This window comes from Orbicella franksi, chromosome 7 (assembly GCF_964199315.1).
Source record: "Orbicella franksi chromosome 7, jaOrbFran1.1, whole genome shotgun sequence".
Classification (NCBI taxonomy): domain Eukaryota; kingdom Metazoa; phylum Cnidaria; class Anthozoa; order Scleractinia; family Merulinidae; genus Orbicella; species Orbicella franksi.
The window spans coordinates 20,806,325-20,825,204 of NC_138151.1; the positions used below are offsets into that span (position 1 = coordinate 20,806,325).

Sequence of the window (18,880 nt, forward strand, 5' to 3'; positions counted from 1 at the left end):
TGCTATTGTCTCTTGCTCTAGCGGGTTATCTGGTCTCCCCATACACCACAAATGTTTGACAACATCTTTACATGCAGCAGATATCTCTTATATCATAATCAAATTATTCTCCCATTTTGATTGGTAATTGCTTGTGGTAAATTGAAGGACAGACGTAATAATGCACATACGGGATACGGGATACAAGCAGGGGCACCCAAAGACGGTTTTCTCTCAAATGCATTTAAAGCTCTCTCGAATGCTTTTAAAGCTCCGTAGGTTAATTTTAGGCTGCGCTATAAAATTTTATTTGTTTGGTCTTTCGGCTAGGGGAACTTGAGTTTAGTCGAATTCATTTAGGTTTTTTTGTCCAGTCGCAAACGCCTTAGGTGTTACTGCCTTTCCAAAAATCATAGCTGACCTTTTTTCGGTTCCTAGAACGAAATATTTATCAATGGGAAAACAACAGGCATTAAATTTTTAATATCACAAAATGTCGAGGAGACAATTCTCATCCGAACAAATAATTTACCGAAACAATCCGTGCCTTTGATAAATATCGACTAGAAATGAAGGAATAATATCAAACGCGATCTTCACAGTGTTCACAGTTATATACTTCGTCAGCAGTTGCAAAACAGAACATAACTTTTTTTATTGCGGAGTCAATTACATATTCTAAATTCTTTCAGGCGCCTGCTTACTCTACATGTAGGTTATTTCTTGCTTAAAGTTATCACCTGCCATTAGCGATCATTCTCCCACACTGTTTAGATTTAACTGTCCGAACAAAACCACAAATAAGTTATGAATTACAGTATTTAACGTACTCACCTTCAACAACCAAGTGGACAGCATCAAATTGTTCGTTATCAAAAGCATCATTCGGTCTTATCACGCAGCCATAAAATCTTTCATCGCTCTTTTTGATCGAACTAAGAGTGAAGATGGCCAGACCACAGGTTACGTTCCCACCTCCTCTGACACGCCCATTATATGCTGAAGGAACTGTCACTGAAACTGAACCGCTTTTGTCAATGAAAACCAGTAATCCGTTATTCTGAATGGTATTAATCCCAGCATCCTTTAATCCCCAAGAAATCGATCTAATATCACCAGACAAGCTCCAGGTGAAGTTAACAGAAGAGCCGATCAACCCTGTCACAGTACTTCCTCCATACTTTGATGTGAAAAATATCTGACATTCTAAAATTTAAGATAGAAGTAACCAAAGGTAAATTTCTTTACAGTAAATGAATTATACAGAGCTTTCAAACTATTTGTAGCTATGTAATTAGGAAAGAAACTGGAGTTGATTGTATTTTGACTCCCACCCAATGGACCTGAACTGACAAAGTGCCCGAGTAGATGGCAAAACTCAGTGACCACAGAGTAAACTCCTCACTGTTATAGGCAGACACTACAAAGGTGTGAATAGCTGAGGCACGTTAATGAAGGTGCATGCAGAATGTTCGATGGAATATCATTCCAGTCAGTTGTGTAGCGATTAAAAAATAAATATTTTAAGTAATTTGTACGTGTCGTCTTTGGTCTTATCTTAAAATTATGGTGCCTACGCGTTTTCGCTAATACGTTAAAATCAAAAAGCATACGAGGATCTACGTCACAGTGTCCGAAAATAATCTTGTACATCTGCACTAAGCAGATAAACTTCCTTCATAACTCAAGCGAAGGCCATTTAAGGACCCCAAGTCTCTCCTGATATTTTTTCTCTGATCCGCAAATGACTCGAGTAGCTCGCCTCAGTATCGACCCTATACTTTTAATGTGTTTCACTAAATACGGATTCCAGACCTGACAACCATATTCCAAAATTGGACGTACTAAAGTCTTATATGCCATCGAAACTCCTTCAGGATTGTTTGGACCAAAGGTTCGCCTTATCAAACCTAGAACTTTATTAGCTTTACCACAGATATAGTTTATATGGTAATCCCAAGACAGGGAAGACTCCAGCCAGACACCAAGGTGCTTGTGGTGATCTACTGCTGATAAGGGTTTGTCAGACAACCAGTACTCATGATGATATGGATCCTTGGCTTTCGATAGGTGTAGGACCTTGGACTTTTCGGACTTCAGAGTAACAAGCCAGGAGTTACACCAGTCATAGGCACTATGGAGGTCAGTTTGGAGATCTTCACAATCCGACTCTGAAGTAACTTTCCGATGAAGCATACTGTCGTCAGCAAAGAGTCCACAGTTACACTTAACTGCTAAAGGAAAGTCATTAATATAAACGAGAAAGAGCAAGGGGCCCAAAATACTTCCTTGAGGTATGCCAGATGTCGCCTCAGACCAGCCGGAAGAATAGCCATCGCCACTCTTTGTCTTCTTGTAGTCAAGAAATCTGAAATCCATTCCAATAATTGACCCTTGATTCCATGATGTTGGAGTTTTAGTAGCAGGTGTGGATGGAAGACTTTATCGAAGGCTTTCGCAAAGTCTAGAAAAATTGCATCCACAGAGCCACGCACTTCAAGAATACTAAGCCACTCATGGACAAGCTGGAGCAACTCAGTTACACATGAAAGATGTGGTCTTAAGCCATGTTGATTATCACATAATAACTTATTATCAGAAAGAAAACACATTATGTGATTAGCAACTGCAACGGACAAAAACAACAAAGTGAACCTATGGGGACTCGTATCAAATACACGTACCTGGCGCGGGAGAAGTACATACCGAGTCACAATAAGTTCAGGTTTTGCATATGATTGGTTGATTAGGAGGCGCAGAAACATCTTAAACCAATCAAAAAACGTAGTAAAGCTGCACCAAAGCAAATTCGAATTACTTGCGACAGTAATTAAATTGAAAAAAAAAAAAAAAACTGTGAATCATTGTCACCATCGGTATCATCATTCACTCGAGGTACCTTTTTGTCCGTACTGGAAAATGGCTTCTTGCTATTGTTTGACTTGCCTTTAATAAAACATCTGATAGGGCCTCTCACATCTTCAAACATCTTCAGAATTCTGAACGTTGTCGCTCATTGTGTTCAATAGACTGCTTTCATATTTTAGATCACGCCACTACCAGGTTTCAACTCAAGATAAAGGAGGCTATCCATATTCAAAAAGAACTACCTTGCCTCAATCAGCAATTACACCATGTAAATCTAAAATTATCCTTTTAATTTACACCTTTTCACGTTCTGTTGTTACTATTTGTCTTAATTAGCATTTTTGCCTACTTATTATTCAACTTGCTTTGTAATCATTCATTCAACTGAAGATGACAGAAGTTCTGTCGAAACATGTCTTTTAAACTTAAAAAATTGGTCGTTTTCCTTAAAATCTCTACATGTCTGCTGCTATCTAGATATCTAAATAAACGTACATGTTTGCAGTTCCTTTTTCCGTTTCCCCCGCGTAGTTTTAGTTTTAGTGTCTGATTGAGAAGATATATCAAACACATTTCCAAACACCTCGAAGTTAGTCAAAAATACTCCGCTTCATGTCGTATTTTCGACTCCCTTCGCGGTGTTGGAAAAAAGGTAAAACACGGCCGTCTCTTCTGATTGATATGTTAGGTACTAGCTGTAATCCTTTTTTTTTAACACTGCTCAACAATTTCCTTTCTTCGTAGAAATACCTGTTATCAGCCCACCATCAATAAACGGAAGTTACATTGAAGGATCTTCAGTCAATATCAGTTGCACAGCGACTGGAAAACCAGACCCGGAAGTATCATGGATACGAAATGGAAAAATAAAAAGTTCCGGGAGGAAAACAGCGTATTTGAGCTTCGATCAAATAAAGAGGACAGATGATGGACTTTATATATGTACAGCTAACAACTCAGCAGGAACAAAATCTCACAAAGAGATCTTGGTGGTTCGTTGTGAGTCTGAGTTATTATTACATGTTCATTACGCACAGTTTTATATCTATCTTTTGACTTGGCTGTTTTAAAAGGCACACGAAAGTTTAATTATCTTGCGGACTTTCCCAATTAGACATCGAAGATAAGCTTTAAAATTTTGGGTGGAGTTCCTTTTGCCTAAGGTCTGAAGCGAACTTTTTTTTTCTTCCACAGACCCGGCAGAAATAGTAAGTGTTACTTCATCAACTGCAAAGTCTTGGATTGGTCAGACAGTGACGTTGAAGTGTGTATCAGATGGTGTTCCTGCACCAACACTCATCTGGTACAAACCTGATGGAAATAAACTAAACACAGTCACAACTAAAGAAAGTACAGTGGAGGTGTCCTTAAATGATGAAAAAAATTTTGGTGAATACAAGTGTGTCGCTTACAATGGCCTTGATTCTTTAAAAGACATCTCGCTGACTCTGGAACAAATACGTATTTGTCAGCTTAACAAAGTATTTGAACTTAATAGTCCAGCTATATAAAAGCCCGTTTCTCTTATTATCTAAAAGTTAACCAGTTCGCTTAAGTGCTGTAGAAAGTTAACGCTGACCTGACGTTTTGATTACATATTTTGGTTAAACCTATACAGTATTAACAGCCATGGAAGTTAAAAATTGAAAATTAAAATCCGGAAATAAAGGATTCTTTTCCCTGGTTATTACGGGTTTCCACATTCAAAAGACGTCGTTACCACTAATTTAACGATCAGGGTGTGGGACTGTTACAACATACTGTCAACTTCATTTCAACACAAAGCGAGATATAATGATGCAAATCAAATGTCTTCTTTTGATTTCGTTAGAAGAACCAGGATATCCGGTCATCATATCTTCAGCCACAGACATTCAAGCCACCTCACTGACAGTAAAATGGACTGCACCAACTGATGATGGAGGGATTCCTGTCACAGCATACCGAGTGGTTATACTAAAGGGTAGCACTGAGATAAAGAATGTTAATATTAGTGACCCTGGAATAACCAGTCTGTCTGTTGGAGATTTGGAGCGAAATACCGAGTACAACGTGAAGGTGTTTGCCAGAAATGCTGTCTTTGAAGGTGCACCTGTGCAAAAGACTATCAGAACAAAGGTTATCGGTAAGATATTCAGAAGCTTTCCGTAATTGAATGTTCAACCTTGATGAAGGGAAGATGTCCCTTAAACTACTATTTCGGAAAGAATGGGGCAACATTTCAAATTTTATCCGACTGTTAGTAAACAGTATCTTGAATATTGTTTTTACTCAGGAATTCCCGGAACACCAGACATCATAGACTTGCCTGCCGAAATACACAGCGATGAAGTGGTCATAAAATGGACAACGCCAAGCAGCAATGGAGCGGACATCACACGATACACGGTGTATATTCGAAACGTTACAAGTAACGATACCGTAGGAACCTGGATAAAGATTGAGGTCATTTATGATGTCTCTATCCATGCTTACGCCGTCACACTCAGAGAAGGCCAGCGGTATGACTTAGTGGTGACTGCAACCAACAAATATGGAGAAAGTTTGAAAGAAAAGCACAATATAAAGAGGATCAGAGTTTTAGGAGGTACAATAATAATAAAATACAAATTATTTAACTAGTTTTTGATCTCCAAATTTCTTTTCTTCAAAACAAATGAGTAACATTGTACTGTAAATAGATTAATCTGAATCCTTACAGAATAGTTAGTATTATTATCTTCGAGTACTGTTTTTAGTGTCAATCCTAATTCTGTCTTCTTTCCTGTTATTGTAGAGTCCACTAGATCCACTGCGAACCAGAATAAAAAAGGTAATGAAACAATTCGGTGTATACCTTCATAACTGAACACGTGGTCCTATTTCTAACCTTTATTATGATTATTATCAGTTGTTAGGTGCGACAAAGAATTGGAGATTCTTCATGCTGTTTATCTCAGTGTCATAATCCTATTGGTGATAATCATAGTTGTTATTAGCGTTATCCACTGGAGAATACGTCGAGGTCCAGGTAATCGTATCACATGCCTTACTGCAATTTAAATTAACAAAGGTATCGAGTCGTCCAAGCGGAATTACACTCAATTCCTCATACTTGAATAAATTAGTCGTTACCTTTGTCTGAAATGGCCCCTACAGGACACTTTTCCTATCCTTTTCTGCCGTTCAAATCATGAAATTCCCTACCCATTTTATACATCCTCATCGTGATATGTAGCCCTTCTGGGCAGAGTGTTCCCGTAAGTCCATCCTAAGGAGAACCTTCCGGACTCCATGTCAAGTTGGGCTCGGGCCGATCCAAGCATGCAACGGAAGTCTCGGATGCCTAAGATACGAGCTTAACTAAAATGTTACGGATTCTCTTACTCATGCTGTTTCTTAAAATAGTCGACAAAATTCCTAAAAAGAGATCTCTTATGAAGGCATCGTGGCATGAAACTTTTTTAAAGAAGCCCAATTCGTTTCTTTATATATTTTGTCATTCTCAGGACACTTTCTTGTTTTTCAGCAATTCTTAAGTCTGGACAACGGTGAGTACAACAATCAAAGTTCAGTGGTGAAAAAATCTCAAATGTTTGTATAGTTTATCCTTTGCCTTAGGGAAAGTTTTAATTGAACAACACACTTAGGAAGCAACAACAGTGCTTATTTCAAAGAGTTAAGAATTTAAAATGAAATGTTTTCTAATTGCAGCATTGGCAGGTCTTCGTCACGTGCAGATTCCATTCAGATGGTAAGTTGTTCTTTCCATTTCTCTTTCGGTATAGGCTCACGGAAAAAGCTGTTTCTAGCAGAAACAGGTTGGAATAGACACAGGAAGGAAATTTTCTTTCTGATAAATAAAATGAATTCCTTCGAATATCCGAAAAGAGAACTGCCATATAAGAAGAACGGGTGTGTTCGTCGTACCTATTGGGGTTGAAAAGGCAGTTGTGGTACCTCTTATGGTGTCAAGCCTTAAACAGTCCACAGCGGGAGCTTTCGCGGTATCTTTTAGGATCAGTATTGAGCCGAAAAAAATATGACAGGAGATATTTGACAATCAACTGATTTATGACAATACTTTCATATACTTTACAAGTAAAGGGTGTTCGAAGCAATCGTATCTATCGGTATCGAAAATTATGAAAGTTTCAGCTGATGTGTTGTTTTAGAATTGGTACTTCTTAGTGGTGTCCACCCCCCACCCCTCTCCCCCCCCCCAAACGGGTTCGAATCATTTATGAGCATACGACGCAGCTGCTATTACGCTGATGAAGTTAGTTTTGTCGTAAAGTTTCATAACTTATTTTCTGTCCTTTCAAGAGCCCTGTTGACCACCACGAAGCAGAAGTTCAGTCCACAGAAACAAGTGACACTACCAACACAACCTACGAGATTCCTAACAGTGGTGGAGACTACATGCCGCTTTATCCTTCAACAAGAAGCTGGGAGATCGGTCGAGAACAAGTCGATATCATTAAACATATCGGAAAGGGGGCTTTCTCCCAAGTCGCTCAGGCAACAGCTAAGAACATCTATGGCAGCCAAAGGGTCATAACTGTGGCTGTGAAAATGTTGAAAGGTTATATAGAAAACTTTTAGTTAAAGAGACAATAGGCCATTTTCGATATATTAAAATTCTAACATGGCTCCGAGGCTTGGAGGAATAAAACAAAAGAAATTAATCATTCATCACTTAAACTCGATGTGATTGCTTTTGTTTTATTCCCCTGAGCCTCGGAGCCAAGTTAGAATTTTGATATATCGAAAATGGTCTATTTAAATTCTTCTTTTTCCAGAATCGAGTTATCGTTGAACAGGATTCATTGAATTGATCGATTGATCAATCGATTGTTTGATTGATACATTCGTTTATTCGTTCATTCGTTCATTGACTAACATGTTATTGTTAATTTCATTTGCCTCAAATAGACAACGCTCCTGAATCCGACCGGATAGACCTGCTTTCAGAACTTGAGGTGATGAAAAAACTGAAGCCTCATCCTCACGTGATCAAGCTGATAGGATGCGTTACTGAGTCGGGTAAGGGAAATGCTCTTAAAATATCATTGGAACATGTTAATATGGGCGTATTCTTCAATTTTTAAGAGCGTTTAAACAAAATTCGCTTATAGATTATTAAGAAAGACAGCCTGACTACCAAATAAGCTCGTTGTTTCACTTCACATTTCAGAATTGACTAAAAACCTTCCTAGGCCTATTTGTATTTGAAGTGCAATGTTCTGTGAGGAAATAACACGGAAACACTGCGGAAGGCTTACATTTTTTGGAAACCCGACCTTCATTAGCAAACGGCTGGGTCTCTAACCAGGGATTCTTATAAGAGAGGATCACTTAGAGGGCTTATAACCGGCATTTAAGTTGTAAAATGAACTACACGTAAATAAGCCTTTTCTTGTGTACTTTACATCAGTGCGAAAAAAACACTTCCTCTCTTCGCTAATGCTCTAGCCGTGAAGTCAATTCAAATCTTTGTTTTCTTTTTGTGCTTTACGTGATGGCTGTATCTCCTTTCTTTTAGATCCGTTACTGGTCCTTATTGAGTATGTGCCGTACGGTGATCTGCTGGGTTATTTGAGAAAGAGTCGTGGGCTCAATGACACTTATTTTAATAACCCGGATAGAAAGCCGGAAACCAACCTAACTTCAAAGTAGTTGATGAGATTTGCGTGCCAGATAGCTGACGGGATGGCTTATTTGTCGTCGAGGAAGGTAAAAACCTTATAATAATTGCAATTCAGTGACTGAAAGGGTATTTTCGAAATAGGAAATATTTAACCCAATAGCAGTAAAGCAGATCAACTTAAAACGACATCTGTTTCAGATAATCCATCGTGACTTGGCGGCCAGAAATGTTCTTGTTGGTGAAGGAGAGAAATGTAAGGTGACAGATTTTGGGATGGCGAGGAATGTTCAGCAAGATGATATTTACACCAAACAAAGTCGAGTGAGTACATAAGCCTGACCGAATGGGATTACTGATAAACATCCGACAAATATCATAGGATAGCAGAAAGACTTCTGGTTAAGTTGTTTATTTATTTATTTTTCTCTCAGGGCCGGTTGCCTGTTAAGTGGACTGCTTATGAAGCTTTGTTATATGGAACATACACAACACAAAGTGACGTGTAAGTGCTAAACAACGACTTAACAACATTTGTCTCCACGTGCAGTTGTTTTTCAAGGGTTTATAAAAGTTCATAAAGGATAAGATTTTTACCAGGTGCTCATCAACGCTTTTGATTCTTTTTAAAAAACCAATAATAAAAGACACTGGAATTTCCTGCTGAGCATTTCGCCTGTAGAAAGGAAATGGTCTGCCGCTAGAGGCAAAGAAAAATCTTGGACTCCTTGGAACTCCGATCCCCACAAGCAAACTGTACAGAATGACCTTCGAGGTTAGAGAGGATGGAGAGGTGGGTCGACATTTGAACCAAACCAGAATGACTGAGAGTAAAAGAAAGAACAAAGGGAAGTCACTGGTTTTGAAAATTGACCGAGGAAGATAAGGCTAATTAATTTTCTGTGATAATATCGTGATGGTTGCCCAATATATATACTTCATGGAGGGTGCATAAGGAAACGTGAGTGGAGATGTTGAAGGTCTCGTGGTTTACTCATAAATTGTTGCTCAATATTTGTACAAATTTGAGCAGCCATTGCACCAAAAATACCCAGACATGCCTAGGCCCGTTATGAACCGTTTTTTTCCCCTCCCCCTCTCCCTCCCGGTTTGATTGGATATTTCCGTATTCCCTTGACAGCCCAAAACACGCGTTTCGTGTAGAGTTGGTAAAAGCTATTCACAATTAAAGAAGTTTATTCTGACATAATAACTGGATGCAATAATTCTTAAAGCTATGAAAAATGTTTTTTGACCGCAAGTTCTGATTTAAAAAATATATATCTAGATCTATGACAAAGCGATTCTCTAAAAAGATCGAATTCTTGGGAATTACAGTTTGCTCAACAGACTGAGAAACATGAAGGGCAATATCAACAAGAAGCTATTTTTCAGAAAGAAATGGTGCTTCGTTTCCGGAAAGGTATTGAAAGTCTGAGAAAGGTCGGGGTTTGGATATCTTGTGCATGAGAAGTCCTGGGGTGAGAGGGATATGTGCTAATGCGCCGCTTTGCACCGCACTGATCTGCTCAGTTGTCAGGGCCTGGGGTTTTTCGGCCAGGTAAGGTTTAGTACTGAACCTATTGTAAAAGAGAAAGGGCCAATTAATTTAAGTTGTCCACATATGTATCAGTTATTACAGTCAACGCGCTTCGAAATGTATTTTCTTGTGATACTTCACTTTGACTCTGCCCTAGGGGAGGGGGGGTGCTCCCTTACATCGACTATATAGGTATGTCCAGCGTCAGAGGGACGTGTTTTTTAAGACATTTTAGTCAGAAGTAGAATATCGATTTTGGTAATTTTGGTCTCAAACTGGGTATGGTTTTTGCACTCTAGTCTTGAATTAGGTATGTTTTTTAGAAGAAGCTACTTTTTTCATCATTATCGATAAGACCAGCAACTAAAGCCATTCACAATACCTTTAACATCATTCTGACCTAGAAAACTACGGCAGGTCTGAAACTGGGTATTAATTTAAGGGTCAGGCCATAAATAGGTTGCAAAAATCGCAGACTTTGGTCTTAAATAGGGTAAGTGCTTTGGGAAGCGGGCCGCACAGCCCCGCCAAATTTTTCAGAAATTCAAAGTATTGTGTGTGAGGCTAAATAAAGCTGAGAGGCAAAAGCATTTGACGCATAATTTTTCCATTTCTGTGCGGGCAGTCCTTGATTGGAGTGGATGTGGCGCTCTACGTTTGGTTGTCAGTGACGCAGTATATTTTTCTTTTAAAAAAGGACGCCTCATGTGTGACGACACACTTTCGCTTGAATATTATGAAGCTAAAATACAAATGCTATCGGTGTTTTCATGGAAACCAGCTCTTGAAATGCCGCGGTATGTCGAAATACAAATTTTCTTATTTTTAAAATTGCGCTCTAAGAAGTAAAGTTACTGGAATTGTGGCGGAAAATTCGAGAAATTCAACTAAATCTGGAAAATGTCGACACCTGCCATATGAAGAAAACCTCACTGATAAAAAAGCCACATTGTGCCTATTTTGCAATATGCCAACGTTAATTAAATTACAATACGATGAATTAGTTACCTTCCACAATATCTCGTATCTGTAGTATCCTCCAAACGCTCCAAGTGCGTGTTCTTTTCGCGTAAACAGCCACAGAAAAGGGGCGGGATTGTTATTCCTGACAAGTGTTCTGATTGACCCAAATTATGTCGCCGTAGTTGTGATCTTAATCACATTTAAATCAAGCACGGAAACAGATCTCTTCGTTTCTCTAGAATACATCGTTTCAGTAAAACTTAGGAACATTTAAGTCGCCAATTATTTCCACCTGCATGACATTTTAATTTCCTTTTCTTTCCGTGTCAAGAAATAAAATTTAGTTTCGAGAAGTTATTTTTCTTGAACATGTTTACCTTGTGAATTACAAGCGTTACTGGCTGATAACATTTATAATTGCTATGTCAATAAATCACTCTGAAACGGAAAACAGTACCATTTCTTCGTTGAACTAAACAAAACGAACTGCTTCCATGGGCTTGAAATATCACATTAGCGGAGAAATCGCGTGGTCTGGCGGTCTCTCTACCTCCAAAATAAACTTCCTTTTACTATTACTATCCGAATAGAAGCCCAGTGTGTAGTTTTCTTGTGTATTTTAATAACGAGAAACGAGAGTTTCAGTCGTAATTCCCCATTTTCGAATAAAGCAGCAATTGAAATGTTCGGAACGCCACATTTTCTTGCGATGACCCAATTTCCACCGTATTTACATTAACAATTACGAACTTTACTCTGATTGGATATTACAAATCACTATGTAAATAGTTCACCCCTGAACTGAAAACAATACCGTTTCGTTTCTGAGGAAACGAAACAAAAAGCCAAGCAGTGGTGGCTTTAACAACCTTTGTTTCCCTTCATTGTTTCACCAACTCCTTGAGGAGGCAGCGTGGCCGAGTGGCTTAGGGCGCTGGTGTTGTAGTCCTGAGGTTTCGGGTTCAAGGCCTCCACCCTACCACTTGCGGGATTTGTTTCTCAGTAGTTCCGAGTTTAAATCCTCGGTCACGCTTTGTAAATAGCCATCTGGTTTGCCTCCTGCCGGTTGGGATTATTAACTATGTTACGTTTATTTGAAATATTGTTTCCTTTGTTTCAGTGGCATGCCTGTAAACTAGCTGAGCTTAGTGCTTGTATAGCTAAGTGCATGACCACTTTTTTTACAGATTTACATTTACAACTCCTCTTTCCGTACAATTTTTTGATACCAGTAATGTATTATTTATGTTGTCTGTTTTGGCAGTTGGAGCTATGGCGTGCTGCTGTACGAGATTCTCACCATAGGTAACACAACATTTACATTTAAGCTATAACTGAGTCGTGCAAACCATCATGTTGCCTGTGTTTATCAAATCTAGGTGGATCTCCTTATCCAGGAATAAACCCTCGCCAAATCGCAACAAAACTTCAGGAAGGATTCAGAATGCCGAAACCGAAACATGTGGATAACAAACTGTAAATACATGTGTTGTTACACATTTTTTTATGTGAAACATAGTTAGCCGATGTGTGCACTTAAATAGACAACGTTGTGACGCAATAACACGGTAAAAATGGTTGCCAAAACACGAGCAAACAGATCACTGGCAACGGGCTGGCGTCATACTGTTGTCTTCAGGGAAATCTTTGCTGCGATCATTGTTTACATTGTGCCTTTCTAGCACCCTCCTTTAGACAGCTTATGAAACTAATCGGTGAAAGTTTTAGCTCTTTGGGTGTGATATTGAAGTGATATTGAGTTTCAAAAACCGCAAACCTTTTTTTAGGTTGTAAATGTCCTGATGAGCCCATATAGTCTTTGTATAACTTTGGACTTTTTAAAGCCGCGTTATACATCAAGTCTTTAATAAATCAGGTTCTTTCTATCAGAAACTGAAGCGTTTGGTAAGGAAACAGATATTGTAAACAAAGATCCCGCTATAAGAGATTATACAATGGCTAACTATCAGCTATTTCTTTTTACCAGATTTGTTAGCGAGACCCATAAACATTATCTTTCAAAAGGCTAAAAGGTTTTAATGTCGGGTGTACAAGATGTCTTTATTTAAGAATAGATCCTACAGGTAGATTTCTAACAAAAAATTTCGGTTGAATCATGAATGCCATGTGGTCGTTTGAATGATTTAATTGTAGTTACAAATCGTCTTTCCTCTCCTCTTGCTGTTGCTAAAAGTTTTTATTTGTTAGATACCAGACTATGGTAAAGTGTTGGGAAGAAAATCCCAGCGATCGACCAACGTTTGCCAAACTAAAGGAAACGATGAAAGAAATGGAAAGAAACCACATGGTAAACTCACCTGAAAGCACTCTTTGTAACCTGTCATTTATGTTCAGTAATGCAAATTTGATGATGTTTATTTTCCCTTTGGTATTAGTTTGTAAGTTTTTAGTTCGACTTTTATCACAGCTTTGCATCCTATGCCTTAATACATGCATGTAATCCCATGAGCACTCACGTAAATCAATACTTTGTTCCAAGCAATCACTGTTTGTTAAAGTGATCTGCCGCATGGTGATAATTGCAGTTTACAAAAATGTAGTAAATATACTGATTGTAACGATTTTCAGACGCGGCGGAAAGATTGCAGGGGAATATTTTAAAACAAATTTTGGATATTCTAGAGATTTTATTCATTACTCTTTTAAAGATTATTCTCTACTATTCATACTCAATTGAAGTCAACCATCAGACCATCAATTCATTTTTTTCATTTGATTATGAACTCAAGTCTTCTTTTGGGTGCATACTCGATCGCCTATACTTCCTTCTTTCCGATCCATAGTGATCCAAAATTTACACTGTCTGTGATCTAACTAGCGCCAGAGGCTTTCTTGTTTTCTGGCTTATACTTTGTCCCTGAAGAAAATATCATTATATATAGTTTTTATTTCGAGTCATAACCGGTTTCGTTTCGTCTTCAATTCCTGAAACATGGTCATAAAAACCCGCATACAGAAGGCCGAGCTGTTTACCACTGACAGGGCTCTGTTACTTCACCCCAAAATACAGCCGAAATATTGTTACGAAATTCTCCCGAACACTAAGCTATGAAAAGGCAAATGTGTCGGAAATGGGTAGTGCTGGGTTACGTTATCAGTTTTGACGTCAGTTTCGTCGACGACCGGTAAAATTTAAAGGAAACGACGACTGTTTACTTAGGCTAAAACATCAAGACTTCCAAAATATAATTGAAAACCTTTTTGCAGCTGGGGTTCAGGCCTTTTGATAATTATATAATGTATTATGTTTTTACTATTCGTTTGTAGCTTTCTTCTTCTCTGTGACTGTCAATTTGCCCGTGAAAATAACAGCTTACTTATAATATGAGTTACCGTTCTGTTACAGACCTACGTCAACCTCAAAGAGTATGACAACACTTTGTATGCAAATATTGAGGATCTCGCAGCTGAATGACTGTTTTATCGGCTGACTTGGCCAATCAAGACGCTGCTTTTTGAATACTTTTGATTGCCAGGCCTGCAACAATAGCTCAGTTTTGTTCTGAAAAGCTTGCTCCCGCTTTTGTTGTGGGTGCCCGTGCTACAACCTCACAGTAAGACAGTTGTGACTCTGGATAGACATTAACATTTACGACAGTTCAGTGCTAATAAGGACCTCAGCTACAGAGAAAGTAAAAGAACACTGTGATTTTGTAAAGATAGTTTTTAAAATCGTATTCACTTACATGAAGTTTAGTGTGGAAATTAAAGTTTAGAGTAGATATTTTATTTGTGATACTTAATCTCGTGGTCAAGTGTTCTCATTCTTCGGGAGAGAACATCTGGTGGAGTCGAATTCGTCATCGTGTGTTAGGAATGTGACACGTTAAGCAGTGCACATGCTCAGTACTTTCGACTACGTTCCAGTTAAGATTTATCTTAATAATAAATCTAATAAGAGCACATTTGGAGATACATTTCATAATGAATATTAAAAGAATAAAACTACGACGTTTCGAAGTCATCTTGATTCTATTATCAAGTAGAGGTGTTAGCTGTAGTTTCAAGAGCTTGTTACGAATGCCAATAGTCAACAGGCCGTTCTTCGCAAACTTCACATGCAAGTTTATTTTAAGATCAGAAGGTTCGCTTTCCTCTCTCGCTCTCACACGGCACTCCTTAAAACTTAGCGAAACCTAATTTGATTGGCTTGAAACCTTTTCTAAACAGTTTCTTTGATCCCGGAAGGCTATCTTTAAAACGGGAACGGGAAATACGGGAATCGGGGAATCGGGGAATCGGGGAATCGGGGAATCGGTGAATCGGAAAATCGGGGAATCGGGGAATCGGGGAATCGGGGAATCGGGGAATCGGAAAATCGGGGAATCGGGGAATCGGGGAATCGGGGAATCGGGGAATCGGAAAATCGGAGAATCCGGGAATCGGAGAATCGGGGAATCGGGGAATCGGGGAATCGGGGAATCGGGGAATCGGGGAATCGGGGAATCGGGGAATCGGGGAATCGGAGAATCGGAGAATCGGGGAATCGGGGAATCGGGGAATCGGCGAATCGGCGAATCGGCGAATCGGGGAATCGGGGAATCGGGGAATCGGGGAATCGGCGAATCGGGGAATCGGCGAATCGGCGAATCGGGGAATCGGGGAATCGGGGAATCGGAAAATCGGGGAATCGGGGAATCGGGGAATCGGCGAATCGGGGAATCGGAGAATCGGAGAATCGGGGAATCGGAGAATCGGAGAATCGGGGAATCGGGGAATCGGGGAATCGGAGAATCGGGGAATCGGGGAATCGGGGAATCGGGGAATCGGAGAATCCGGGAATCGGAGAATCGGGGAATCGGAGAATCGGGGAATCGGAGAATCGGGGAATCGGAGAATCGGGGAATCGAGGAATCGGGGAATGGGAACGGGGAACGGGAGGGGGAACGGGAATGGGGAACGGGGAACGGAGAATCTTTAAAATGAGGAATCTTTAAAAGCGGGAATCTTTAAAATGAGGAATCTTTAAAAGCGGGAATCTTTAAAACGGGGAATCTTTAAAACGGGGAATCTTTAAAACGGGGAATCTTTAAAACGGGGAATCTTTAAAACGGGGAATCTTTAAAACGGGGAATAGTTAATAGCGTTAATCTTTACTTAGAAGTGAACGAGAATCTCTCAGTTTCCCACCGGAAGCTATTTATTCTGTCACATGTATCAACTCAACAGGTACAGAGACAGTTGTGGTATTTATTCATTGTAATTATATTGCACGCTATTAAAGCACATCGGTTTAGCGGGATAGTGGAGCGGTTCAAATCTCGATTCTCACTCTTTGAGATCCGCTAGACCGCCGACCAAAGAATCGAACCGCCTGGATTTATCTTAACTCCGTTTCACAGCGATGGATATTTGTCGTAGCCTTATCATGTGCTAATGGAAGGACTTACGACTTAACGACAAATATATGGCAGGAAAAACACGTTTTTGGTTATTTAATCGATAAATCAACAGTCCCCTAAATCTGGTTCACATGACGTCGCTAAAATTCAAACTACAAAACTATTAATCATCCTGAGATTTTACTTTCATGATGTATAAGAGCAGCTGGAAACTAATATTCATACAAATTTTCGCTCCAAGTGGGTTCTTGGCTTTGTAATAGACTACGCTTGAATTTCTAAGCTTTTGCGTGACGCGGCATTTACATGACGGGCAATAAAGCTGACATGTTGGTTAAAAGAGTGACTTATTTCGGGGAATTTGGCTATCTGAACAGTTCATGTATTAGAAAAAGTATTACTTTTAAAATGTTTTTGAGTTCCTGAAGAGATAAATTCACGCTTTTGTAGCAAAACTCAGTGACAGATGTTTCTGCTGGTTTCCGGCCGCTATCCGGATGGGCGCCAGCATGGCGTCTCCATCAAAATCTCTATAAATTTGGGTAAAAAATTTCTCCGCATATCTTGCGTAAGAAACATTGCTGTGACCTGAATCTTGGCGAAAGTCTTTGCATATTTACCTTTTTTCTCTTCAAGATTCTGGACTTTATCATTTGAACTGTTTTGATTTTTTATTTTGATTTATTTTGAACGGCGTGACACTGAAAACCAGCAATAAAGTAATTCGATGCTCGATGCCCGAACGATGTGGCGGCGAATTTCGCGTATAATCCGTCATTGTGTGCTTAATGATACCTCTTTCTACGCCATGCAGTCGTGCGAAGACAATTTCAAAGTGCCCATTGCATTCACTTTAAAGAAGAAAGAATCGGTCGCTTTGAAGGTCTTCCACAGTTTAAGTGGAATGATCTCGGCAAACAAGATGTGATAGGGGAAGGGTCGTTTGGAGCCGTTTTTATCACAAAAACCACGAGCAAGAACGGAAAGTCGAAACAGTGGTTGACAAGAAATCACCCGCTTTTGAAGATTCCCGCTTAAAAAAGATTCTAAGCTCAGCCCTAATTGGCACCGCGATGTATTTTTCATTCATCTCAGTTCATGTTTTGCTAGAAAATGTCCAAAAATAAACTATAAACCGGGGAAATCTTTCTCTAAACCTCGACCATCTATAGATTAAAGCTTCTGAAAAACCTGATACTAAAGAGTGAAAACTCTCTGTACAAATGTTATGATGTCATAGCCGAGGCTTTTCGGGCTTGCTCAGTAGAATGAGATGTATCCTGGATATAGTTGTTTTTGTTTTACGGCTTGTAATGGCGGGCTTTCTGGACATTATTAAAACCGTTGTGTTATCATCGTTTGGTGTCGTTTAGGAACCGGATACAGCGTTACACTCTATGTAGACGCCGAGGATTTTGCCGGAAAAATTATCTATTGCACCAGAAATTTCATATGGCGGGGTTATAGACGCTGAGTTAATCTGTTTGCTCATTACATTGATCAGCTTATATAGAATGATTTAAGATTCAGCACCCATGTCTTAACAACCCCCTTTCTACCCTACTATTAAATTTACGGCCGAAATATCGGGGAACGAGATTACCGTCCTTGATACAGTGATGGTTAAAGGAGAAAGATTAAATGTTTTTTTTCCTCTTATTTAGTACCTTTTTTGTGTCAAGAGCAGCCCACTGACAAGCTGATTCCACTGGTGGCCTGTTAGTTTCTTTCATCTATTTTACGCTAGCCTTTGGCAATAGGGTTTTCCCACGTCGTTTTAACTTTCAAATAAAATAAGAACAATTTATGATAAGAACAATTGTTAAATAAGATGCATTCCTCACATGAGTGGTTTTCAGGACAGCCCTGTATACAAAACAAAAACAATAATAAAGTAGCTATAAAATGTTGGAAAGACCATAAAAACTAGGTAAGAATATTGAAGAATATCTCCTATTTCACATACAATGTGCCACTGGTGGTTTTGTTCCAAAACAATGTTCACAATATAACGAGCTATATTGCCTAGTCGTCTCTCACATAAGAGACGTCCTGGGACGAGTCAGTTACTGATGCATGACCAGAGTGATTCAATTTAAGAGTGCATGCCTGTAAAAATCAGACAAATTCTTAATTTCGCGGCAAGGATCGAAAATTCGATTTCGCTCATATTCTTATGGTAGATAGGCTAGGGCATGACAAAAACTACTGGATAGTTTTTTTGGCAAAATATCCTTTTATTTCAAAGAAATATGCAAATTACAAAATTCCGTTAAAATCGTCATTTGACGCACCATTTTATCAAGCAAGTTTGATAGCCTCGCATGCAAAACCACATCATTCTTCCGTCTTTAAAACACTCAAATGTTTTTGTGCAATGTTTAAATGTGTACTGGGTTGATTTTAGGGAATGTTGCGTTGTCTTTTTGGGTGCAAAATAATTAAATTTCGAAGACATGTATCTCATTCACTTAAAAGTACTTCGTGAATATAATTAATCTTCACCATGTGCAAAACCTTGAAATGCATTAAGCTTCTGGT

The 18,880-nt window shown here is 39.1% G+C and overlaps 4 protein-coding genes across 5 annotated transcripts in view; 3 read left to right on the forward strand and 1 right to left on the reverse strand.

The window, feature by feature from the left end:
* Positions 1-12,365, forward strand: part of LOC145492270 (fibroblast growth factor receptor 1-A-like) — a 70,911-nt gene extending 58,546 nt beyond the window's left edge. The window contains exon 19 of the mRNA XM_081471668.1: positions 12,356-12,365. The gene's annotated coding sequence lies outside the window, so the exon portion shown is untranslated. The remainder of the gene's footprint in view (positions 1-12,355) is intronic.
* Positions 1-18,880, reverse strand: part of LOC145492428 (uncharacterized) — a 456,732-nt gene that overhangs the window by 90,686 nt on the left and 347,166 nt on the right. The gene's annotated exons all lie outside the window — the stretch shown is intronic.
* LOC145493640 (receptor-type tyrosine-protein phosphatase S-like) lies at positions 3,558-8,556 on the forward strand (the record flags this gene model as incomplete). The annotated part of the gene is made up of 11 exons (XM_081473123.1): positions 3,558-3,846; positions 4,042-4,308; positions 4,679-4,972; positions 5,123-5,434; positions 5,624-5,659; positions 5,738-5,857; positions 6,356-6,377; positions 6,541-6,580; positions 7,153-7,411; positions 7,762-7,872; positions 8,372-8,556. Coding segments are annotated over 11 exons (1,884 nt in total), but the record flags the coding sequence as incomplete, so codon positions are not given.
* Positions 8,539-14,412, forward strand: LOC145493641 (tyrosine-protein kinase receptor Tie-1-like). The gene is made up of 7 exons (XM_081473124.1): positions 8,539-8,562; positions 8,675-8,797; positions 8,908-8,978; positions 12,241-12,281; positions 12,356-12,452; positions 13,185-13,284; positions 14,344-14,412. The coding sequence occupies exons 1-7, from the start codon at positions 8,539-8,541 to the stop codon at positions 14,410-14,412; spliced, it is 525 nt and encodes a 174-aa protein (XP_081329250.1).

Coding starts and splice junctions, on each gene's coding strand:
- LOC145493641 (XM_081473124.1), top strand. CDS start 8,539: ATGGCTTATTTGTCGTCGAGGAAG. Junction 8,979..12,240: donor TACACAACACAAAGTGACGT/GTAAGTGCTAAA, acceptor CTGTTTTGGCAG/TTGGAGCTATGGCGTGCTGC. Junction 13,285..14,343: donor AAATGGAAAGAAACCACATG/GTAAACTCACCT, acceptor GTTCTGTTACAG/ACCTACGTCAACCTCAAAGA.